This window comes from Triticum aestivum, chromosome 5B (genome assembly GCF_018294505.1).
Source record: "Triticum aestivum cultivar Chinese Spring chromosome 5B, IWGSC CS RefSeq v2.1, whole genome shotgun sequence".
NCBI lineage: Eukaryota > Viridiplantae > Streptophyta > Magnoliopsida > Poales > Poaceae > Triticum > Triticum aestivum.
The window spans coordinates 713,865,471-713,876,449 of record NC_057807.1 but is presented as its reverse complement, the minus strand read 5'-3'; the positions used below and the strand labels follow the sequence as shown (position 1 = coordinate 713,876,449).

Here is a 10,979-nt window from a genome sequence, read left to right as displayed (position 1 = left end):
TTTAGCATGGAAATCATGTAAATTCTCAAGGTGGCTAAAGTCTTCAGGCAAATCAGAACTACCATGCCAATCATTTAGGTCCAAGAATTTCAAGTGATAAAATCTTGATAGTGTACTAGGCAAACTCATTTCCCTGTCACTATAGGTGTAAGATGAAGTAATTTTGAGGTACTGGAGGTGGATAAGTTTTGAAAACCTATATGGAAAAGATTGTGGAGACTTCACGACTACAAATAGGACGCGCAGACTATTTATTTCCTTGAAGCTATCTTTCAAAATCTTGGTGATTCTTTCTTCATATCCTCCTCAAAAAATCATCAAACTCCGCAGATTAGCAATGTCTATCCTCTCCCTTAGTTTACACATTTCTTGCTCAAAATTTGCATCATATCTGTCTTCTATATTGATAGTTAAGTGTCGAACAGATTGTGGGATGGCATCAGCTCTGAAATATAAGCCACTTATATTGAGGCATTCCTGTGCAGAAACACTCTTAGATAGCTCATGCATTACATAGGAGCACTAGTGCAGAATCGGCCTTTAGTGCCGGTTCGTGACGGCCTTTAGTGCCGGTTCGCCAACCGGCACTAAAGAGTGGGGACTAAAGGTCCCCCCCTTAGTACCGGTTCGTCACGAACCGGCGCTAAAGGGCAAACACGTGGCACGAACCAGGCCCGGGTGCGCGTAGGGCTTTACTACCGGTTGATAACACCAACCGGTACTAAATGTTTGGGTGTTTATTTTTTGATTTTTCCCTTTAGTTTTGTGTTTTCAATTTAATTTAGTGATTGTTTTACATTATAATGAGTTGTTAAATCATTAGGTGAAAGTACCGCGGATTAGTTTCGAATTAAGGATCTGGCTAGCTATAAGTGATCAAGTATATGCCATATCGATATTATACTTGATCACCTAATTAGGTGATCAAGTATAATATATATGGATATGGCATATAAATACTTGATCACTTAGGTAGGATCCATCCAGCTGAAACTAATCTGTGATTTCTTTAATTAAATGATATAATAACTCATCATCATCATCATATTAATATAAAAACTCTTGCATCATATCATCAACATGAGTATATGTATACTCTAGCTAGCTAGCTAGCTAAAAATCATCGTAGTCGTCATTATCACTATTTAATCATCATAGTCATTACCGCTATCTAATCACCACCAACAGGTAGCTTAAAGAAGAAACATTCACTTGTACCAGAAGCAAAAATATCATCGAGTTCAACATTATTGTCATGATATTATAAGCATTCATATATATATATATAACACCACAAAAGCAAATCACTATTTGAGATTAAGTTCAGAACGAAGAACACGGACATGCAAGGACAAGTACTAAGAGCAGCATGAACTAGCTAAATCACTCCTGCTAGCTACTCTCTCTCTCTGGTAAAATAGCATAGAACATGTATAGCTCTCCTGATTCATCATACTGAAGCATGCAGATGAACATGTCTCCTAATCATGGGCTGCGCTTCTCATTGCTGCCCCTAATACTTCTCTGCGATCATTAACAATTTTCCTCCAATCTTTCACTATTACGCATTCATCGCTTCTAGAAATCCTGAATGCATTCATGTGCAATGCAGGATATCTTGGTCGTAAGCTAACAATTGACATGCGACCTTTAGTCTCGATCCCCTGAGGCACAACTGTCATCGGGAGTCCCTGTTGAAGAACATTGTATAGTACTTAATTAAAATTAATATACTTAGCAATGAAAGTTAGAAAAAAAATTATGTATGCAAAAGATGCACTGAGGACAAATAGTAAAAATATTACCATCATTCCTAAATAGATGTGACCGTAGTTCAATACCATCACTATTGGTCGCACGTTTTGAGTACTAACATTTCTAAGTGCAGGAAGAAAATTTGTCTTCACAGTATGAAGATCCTCAAGCCATGAAACATAATGACTTATCTCCTCGCAGTTTAGTTCAGCTCCGGGACAGTAGTAGGTCATGTCCACCAAGTGCCGGACATGTTTGCTTGAATGGAAATAAGCTTTCAATAGAAATTAGTTGTTAATTATTTTTGAATAAGCAATATCAAAAACAAAAATATAGTTTAAAAGAACTCACATAATGGTAGAACTGGAGGCGTCTGCACATCGACCCATATGTCTCTATTACCTTCAATATCATCTTCCGGACGAATATCAGAGGTAATAACCATACCAGGCTCAAATGCATAAGCCTTGCATAGTGCTTGCCAAGTTTTGCATTCAAAATAGGTGTACGTGTGTGCATTGTATACTTTGACGTTGAAAGTATAACCATGCTCAGTTTTCAGGTAAACTCCCTTTACCTCCATAGTTTCCATATCCTTAAAACCTATCTTATCCAAGACAAAAATTCTTGCATGGCAGGGGATGCGCTAGTAGAATAGTGAAAATTAAAAATTAGAAGTGAGGCAAATGAAGCATATATAAGTCATGCTTAATTACGAAAATAGACTTGTCGTTGTGACTTACTGTATCGAATTCGAAGGTCTCATCCAGCTTGATGCTGAATCGCCTATCATCAACAAGGAAATTTCTGTCGCACTGGCCGCTCTGGTCTTCACAGTATTCGCACATAATGAAATTTTTTCCATCGTCAGACGACATTTCCTATGTTCCTATTAGGCGAAACATTAAACACTTACTAAAAATAAACTAGTTCTATTATAATTCAACTGGTTCAACTAAACATTTACTAAAACTAGTTATATTAATTCAATTAGTTCAACTAAGCATTTACTAAACATAAACTAGTTATATTAATTCAATTATTTCAACTAAGCATTTACTAAAAATAAACTAGTTATATTAATTCAATTAGTTCAACTAAGCATTTACTAAAAATAAACTAGTTATATTAATTCAATTAGTTCAACTAAGCATTTACTAAAAATAAACTAGTTATATTAATTCAATTAGTTCAACTAAACATTTACTAAAAATAAACTAGTTCTATTTATTCAACTAGTTCAACTAAACATTTACTAAAAATAAACTAGTTCTATTTATTCAACTAGTTCAACTAAACATTTACTAAAAATAAATTAGTTATATTAATTCAATTAGTTCAACTAAGCATTTACTAAACATAAACTAGTTCTATTAATTCAACTAGTTCAACTAAACATTACTAAAAATAAACTAGTTATATGAATTCAATTAGTTCAACTCTGCATTTACTAAAAATAAACTAGTTCTATTAATTCAACTAATTCAACTAAACATTTACTAAAAATAAACTAGTTATATTAATTCAATTAGTTCAACTAAGCATTTACTAAAAATAAACTAGTCTATTAATTCAACTAGTTTAACTAAACATTTACTAAAAATAAACTAGTTATATTAATTAATTCATCTAAACAATAGAAAATAGAAAATAAGTGAAAAAATATGTGTGTGTATGTGTATGTCTGTGTGTGTAGTGTGTGTGTATGTGTGTATGCGTGTGTGCGTGTATGTGTGTGTGGGTGTGTAGTGTGTGTGTGTGTATGTGTGTATGCGTGTGTGTATGGAGCGGGAGCGTACGGGTGGCGGCCGGGGACGGCAACGAGACGGGCGGCGGGGACGGCGACGAGACGGCCGGGCGGCGGGGGCAGCGACGACGACGGGTGGCGGGGGCGCGCGGCGACAACGGGGACGACGACGACGGGCGGCGGGGGCGGCGAGGGCGACGGGGATGCTGACGACGGGCGGCGGGGGCGCGCGGCGACAACGGGGACGACGACGACGGGCGGCGGGGGCGGCGAGGGCGACGGGGATGCTGACGACGTGCGGCGGGGGCGACGGGACGGTGGCGCAGCGTCGGCGGCGTCGGCTAGATCGATGTCTCGTGCGAGAAGTGGAACAAAGTGGCGACGATAACTGGATTTTCGTACGTGTAGTATATATAGGGGGAGCCTTTAGTACCGGTTGGAGCCACCAACCGGTACTAAAGGCCAATTTTGGCCAGCCCAAGCGGCTGGAAACGAGGGCCTTTAGTACCGGTTGGTGGCTCCAACCGGTACTAAAGGACAACCAGTAGTACCAGTTGGAGCTACCAATCGGTACTAAAGGCCATGCATTGCCACGCCGCGATGCGCTATTTTTAGTCCCACCTCGCCGAGCGAAGGGCAGCCGCACTGGTTTATAAACCCAGCCGCGGCTGCATTTTTGAACTCCTCTATATAGCAGGCTTCTGGGCCTAACTAGCTAGGGCGCGCTGCCCTATGAGCCTGCTGACCCTTCTAGGCCTGTATTTGCACACCCTAGGTCTGGCAGACCCACCGGGCAGCGCCCCAACATTTTTTATATAATTTTTGTTCCTGCATTATTTATTTTCTTCTATTTATTTTTGAGTAATTTTTTTATATAGTTTTTTCTTTTCTGCTTTATTTTTTTCTTCTATCTATTTCTGAGTAGTTTTTTTGTTGTATTTAGTTTTTTTGTGAATATTTTTGTTTTATATATTTTTTTTCTTTCTGCATTATTTTTTTCTTCTATTTATTTTTGAGTAATTTTTTTATATTTTTTTCTTTTATGCTTTTTTTTCTTCTATTTATTTCTGAGTAGTTTTTTTTGCTGTATTTAGTTTCTTTGTGAATATTTTTGCTTTATATAATTTTTTTCTTTCCTGCATTATTTATTTTCTTCTATTTATTTTTGAGTAGTTTTTATATATATTTTTTTCTTTTCTGCTTTATTTTTTCTTCTATTTATTTCTGAGTAGTTTTTTTGCTGTATTTAGTTTCTTTGTGAATATTTTTGCTTTATATAATTTTTTTCTTTCCTGCATTGTTTATTTTCTTCTATTTATTTTTGACTAGTTTTTTTATATAGTTTTTTCTTTTCTGCTTTATTTTTTTCTTCTATTTATTTCTGAGTAGTTTTTTTGCTGTATTTAGTTTCTTTCTGAATATTTTTGCTTTATATAATTTTTTTTCTTTCCTGCATTATTTTTTTTCTTCTATTTATTTTTGAGTAGTTTTTTGTATAGTTTTTTCTTTTCTGCTTTATTTTTTTTCTTCTATTTATTTCTGAGTAGTTTTTTTGCTGTATTTAGTTTCTTTGTGAATATTTTTGCTTTATATAATTTTTTTTCTTTCTTGCATTATTTATTTTTCTTCTATTTATTTTTAAGTAGTTTTTTATATAGTTTTTTCTTTTCTGCTTTTTCAGAGTTCGTTCTTTTTTATATAGTTTGAGAAGTAATACAGAAAAAATACATTGATCAGTACCGCCTTTCAGCCAAAACGCGCTACTGCTACAGAGAAGTACATAAAAAATACATTGATCATCAATGATATTTTTGTATAGAATCTAAATTGTCAATAGGAATCTACCACCGATTTAAGAACCGGCGAAGACTCCTATTGCACCCTCAGATCCTACACATAGAGTTTAATGAAGACCAAATGCTTGTGATAGTTTGAGAAGTAACATATTTAAGGTGGTCAAATTCTTGCTAGGGGAGCGAGGTGGGACTAAAAATAGCCCCTGCCACAAAATCTTTAGTACCGGTTCGTGCCACGAACCGGTACTAAAAATGCTGGTGCCCGGCCAGCATCTTTCGTACCGGTTCGTGGCACGAACCGGTATTAAAGATTTGCAATGAACCGGTATTAAAGTTCTCCTCCCGCCTAGTCATTTGAACCGGCACTAATGGACGCATTAGTGCCGGCTCATATGCAAACCGGTACTAATGTTTCTCATATTTGACCCTTTTTCTACTAGTGGAGGATCGATCACCCCAATCGAATTCCTTCATGAGAAAACCATTGTCCACTAGTTCTTCCAAGTAATTCCTATCGGCTTGGTGATTAGAGTCTATGATGCCAATTGCAACCCAGAAATGATTGATTTCTGAAGAAGTAAACCTATGATCTTCAGGGAAAAGGCCACAATAGGAAAAGCATTTCTTCAGATCAAATGGGAGATAATCATAACTAATCTTTAAAGATTGCATGATATCATCATTATTTTGTTGCTTTAGCCACTGATGCTTTTCAAGAACTCCATTCCAATGTTTCTGAGAAAGGTCCTTGTGTAATAGCCTGCCAACTGTTTTGGCTGCCAACGGAGAACCCTTTAGCTTGTTTGCATTTTTTCATGCAATACTAGCAAACTCATCTTGGTAATGCTCAGGCTTGTCGTCTTCACCGAATATACATGCTTCAAAGAATGTGAAGAAGACATTAGACTCCAAACCTCGCAGCTCTAGTGGATCAACTATTTCCATCATGTCTGCTACCTTTGGGAATCGAGTTGTGACAAGTACCATGCTTCCTTTGGCTTCGCCCTTTGTGAAGGGAGCTAGCAGGGTTTTCCACTGATCCTGGCTGTCACATTTCCATATATCATCCAAGACAATCAGAAACCTCTTGGACTTGATACAACGCAGAATGGATCTCTGGAGATGATCTAAATTGGTTGTTTCATTTGCAACACCGCTGCTTCCTCCTTCTCCAGGGGCAGGTATGCAGGCAAGGATCTCCCTGGTGAGCTTAAGCACATCAAAATCAGTGGATACACATACCCAGACTTGGACATCAAAGTGCTTTTTAGTCCTTGCATCATTGTATAGATGAGTGGTGAAAGTTGTCTTTCCAATACCCCCTGGACCAACTATAGGAAGAACAGAAACAGTGTGTGTGGCACCAGTGTCCGTGATCCGATTGACAATTCCCTCAAAAGTCATGGAAACAGTCCGAGGCCGATGTGGGACGACGACTGCCGTGCTGTTGCTTGGGATAGTGGCGAGCAAATTGGAGACCAAATCACAGTGGGACTGCATGCCCTCTAACACGGACTTGATTTCTCTGGACATGAACACTCTGTCAAAATGCAGCGTATCACTGCCATCATCAGCACTAGCAGAGTTGGAGTTGTTGACGCCGGCAACAGCAGCAGCAGCATCACCACCAACGCCGGTAACAGCAGCAGCAGCATCATCACCACCATTCCTCTTGCTCTTGGGTGTACAGGAGCAAGAAAAGCACTGGAGCAAGCTGCCTAGGGTGTTGGTGACGCGGCGTGGTGCAACGGCATCATCACTCTTGGGTGTAGGCGAGCAAGAAAAGCACTGTACCAAGCTGCCCAGGGTGTGCCGAAGAGCACTACCGGCGTGCAGAGCTTGATGGCGGACAACGCCCTTCAGATCCGGCCCGGCCTCTTGGGTGTTGGCGTAGGTGGTGCCATGGAGCTTGTCATGGATCTGGAAGTAGTGGAGCTCATCCAGCAGGTTCTTCGCCTGGTCTGCGTTCCTGCTCAGCGCCGCCAGCAGCTCCTGTAGTCCAGGGTTGTGGCTCACCTGGGCCTGGGCGTTGTGCAGCAGGCCTCGTGTGTGTGCGAGCTTGGCCCTGATCTGCTGGGAGTTGTGGCCGAGCTCGAGGTTGTCCACGTACGCCGCCACCGGGGCGGCCGACGGCATCGTGAACACCTTGCCGAGGAGCGTGGCCGCCACGCCGAGAGCCGCCGCCATCTGCACTCCGTCGGCCGCCTCGCCTCAGCTCCGAGCTCGGGTCAACGCTGCATGGGAGCGGTGTCGTGTGGGGAGCAAGGACAGGGTACTCTTCCCCAACTGTGCACGCCACTGTACACCCGTCTGCACTCCGCCGGCCGCCGTACGTCGCGTCGACGGGGCAATAATTGGGGGTTAGACGCCGGTGGAAGCTGCAGCTCTAGCGATGTGGTTTGATTCGTTTGACCAACCTATGGATACAAATTATTGGGACCCAAAATGATAATGCAAATCTTTTAATAATACACCCCTGCTGAAAGGTTTTTTAGAGAGAATGTCGGTCTCCTGTTTCATAATATAATAACGTTTTTTACACTATAGAACACAGGCTCTCCGGACATAATTGAAAACATAACGAAAAATACATATCCTCCGTCCCAAAATGAGGTGTCTTAACTTTATACTAGCTTTAGTCTAAAATTATACTAAAGTTGAGACACTTATTTTAAGACGGGGAAGTACATGATATAGATTTCAAAATCTCAAGATTTTCCTCCCATTTAGAATATTTCTTTTGTATCTCCTTTTAGGTGGTGTATATGTGTGAGAACATATCTCAACATTCTCAGGGGCTGCATTTATACGGAAATTTCGGAATCATCCAAATCTGTTAGGATCCAGCTAGTAGTTTCACTCAATCACCATGGTTTGGCTACAAATCGAGAATTGCAGGAGGAGGAAGCAGAGGAAGGAGGAGACAGAGGAGGAAGAACACGCTACAGAGAGGGAGATCGCCAGCCAGGCCGAAGCCTTCCGTCCAAGCCGCCTCTTTCGTGGGCACCCGCGTGCCCTTTGTAGTTGGAGCCCATCCATCTTCTGGGCCAGATCGAGGCGAATAGGGCCGGCCCATAGTATGGTCGCTGACAAAATCCTTCATTTTTTTAGGGAAAAAGGAAGGTTTTGTAGATAAACACAGACTTCTGGTAAAACACATGGAAGATGCAACACAAGTAGATTTCAAAGATTTTGTACCACTGAAGAATTAATCCCTCCGCTGGTTGGTGGACGGGAAGCTGAGGTCCACCATTGCGACTGCATCCACCGCCCAGCGAGTCCCTTTTTCTTTTACTTCGAGAGAAATGAAAAAAGTGACTCGTCTCATTCGTAGGAATTATTTATTCAAACTTTTATGTGTTGATGATGCCACCAGTACTAATTCGCTCATAAATACAAATGTAAATTCGATTTTTTTCTTGGAAAAGGCAAAACCCATACACTAGTAAAGTCGACCAATCCAGGAAAAAAAGGTCAGCCCTACAGAAATTAAAATTAACCACAGGATCAATCATGTCATCTTTCTCTTTGTTGGCATTGTGTCGAATATAGTGTATAAGGTACTCCCTCTGTAAACTAATATAAGAGCGTTTAGATCACTATTTTAGTATTCTAAACGCTCTTATATTAGTTTACGGAAGGAGTAGGTTACAGTTGGACTATGAGTTGTATTGTGTTTACATAGGATGTGGAGTCGTGTCTTAGTAAGACACGAATATCCTAGGCCTCTCATATATAGCAGGGGTAGACACACGATGTAACCTATGTCAACATAATAGCACAGACGCGCAAGGGGGAGCCGGCGGCGTGTGCCGGTGCCCGGGTGGCCGGTGTGCGGTATTGTGACGGTGTCACGGGAGGAGCGCCCGTAATCAAGCCCCAGGAATGTAGCCATATCGGTGAACCTCGTTAACAAATCTCGGTGCCGTACTCATGTGATTGCTTGGTCCTCGGATGATCGACGGTATGTCTCGGATTTATTCTAACAAATGGTAACATGAGCTAGGTTGTTCGGAGGCTGCGGGTTGTTGATCTAGAGGAAGTATCGAGTTTGAGATGCATGGGCAAACAGCAGACATGACGTGCGGTGGTTGACCGGTGGATTGATCGGGCGAACGTACATACAAGTCAGGCCCAGTCCGAGGCGCGTACGGGTGGCAGGCTAGCAGTGATTACGGTCCAGGTGCTCTGAGCGGAAGGTTTGTGCGGGCAGCGGTCCACAGGTGGACGCTTGCCGGCCGATGGCTGGGCACAAGGCCGGCTGATGCATCGGTACATGCTGACGAAAACACTTGAGATTTGTTTGAGACAAAAAAAAAAAAGGAAGAACAATCTGCAGTATTTCACGTGGCATGGACAGCAGCACAATTAAGGAAAGGGAGCTTTGGAGGTTATGGGGGCAAATGCTTGGTGCACCCATGGAGACTATCAGGAAAGTGAAATTTTCTTTTGGAAGTGTTGCTAATTGCACGTGAGGTTTTACCATGACAATGGCAGATTGGCGATGTGCTTACAAGGCTTACGGAGCCTTGAGCGCGTCATGCAGCCGGACAAGTTCGGCTGGGTCGGACTAGGTAGTCTGACGGATCGACTTGGATGTCGGTTGATACAGAAGACGGTGGTGGGATCGGCGACGACGACGTAGGAGCGTGATGCTGATGGTGACCGACTTCTGGGGCGTGGAAACACGTGACGCAGGCCCCGAGGGCTTGTGTGGCTTCGACAAGACTATGGCGCGGGGTTGATTCAAGACGGTGCACATGAGAGCTTGAAGTCGACGGGGCACGAGGGTGGACTGATCATCTACCATGGAGTCATGTTCAAGGTGGAGCTGGATGAGGGGCTACGGTGTAAGGATCCAGGGAATCAAAGCCTATTCAGCAAAAGAGGAAAAACGAGTGACATGCAGTTCGGACTGGAGCCCAGTGGTCTGATGGAAGCGTGAAACTCGTCATCGGTCGGTGATGACCGGTGGTACTCTGCAATGGGGGTTGAGTGGTGTGGTTTCACGACCCTTGAGACTCGACCGGGACAGCAGAGGCTTGACGCGGTAATAGCGGCGAGGCGTGCGGTATGCATGGGACATGGAGACGGGCCAGGGCTCTGGTGGTCATACATGTGGTGAAACAACTGCGAATTTGACTCGGGATGACTATAAGCAACGGTGAAATTCCTTCATGTTTCAGACAGGCGGTCAAGAAAGGAGCAGTGATGTTGAATTCAGGTAACTCTTATGTGTGACACCCAATATGTGAGTTGTTCACTTTCATGCAGGTCAGTGATCGGTGTGTGATGGCTTTGACAGATACTCTGAAAGTTGGGAGCACAAACTAGAGTAACAAGGAACTTAATTTTGCTCGAGTGTTGACTGTGGTCAAGAAAGAAGGGACTACAAGTTGCAGGTGGAGTCATATGGAGTCTTTGGGGTAGCAGCGGTGCTCATGGGATAAGCTCAAGTCCAATGTACATGGAAGTTTGACGCACGGACAAATCCAGGGTGATGGAGTATATTTGCCAAGGTGGAATTTGTTGGAATTGTGTCGAATATAGTGTACAAGGTAGGTTACAGTTGGACTATGAGTTGTATTGTGTTTACATAGGATGTGGAGTCGTGTCCTAGTAGGACACTTATATCCTAGGCCTCTCATATATAGCGGGGGTAGACACACGATGTAACCTAT

At 42.3% G+C, this 10,979-nt stretch overlaps 1 protein-coding gene across 1 annotated transcript; it reads right to left on the bottom strand.

Annotated features, from left to right (window-relative positions):
- Positions 1–5,766: 5,766 nt before the first annotated feature.
- Positions 5,767–7,680, bottom strand: LOC123114511 (uncharacterized). The gene has a single exon (XM_044536013.1). It carries the CDS (start codon positions 7,483–7,485, stop codon positions 6,112–6,114), a length of 1,374 nt encoding a protein of 457 aa, XP_044391948.1. The 5' UTR covers positions 7,486–7,680; the 3' UTR covers positions 5,767–6,111.
- Between the last annotated feature and the right edge of the window lie 3,299 nt (positions 7,681–10,979).

Bases quoted from the DNA above. Each gene is read 5' to 3' on its own strand.
- LOC123114511 (XM_044536013.1), bottom strand. From the start codon at position 7,485: ATGGCGGCGGCTCTCGGCGTGGCGGCCACGCTCCTCGGCAAGGTGTTC.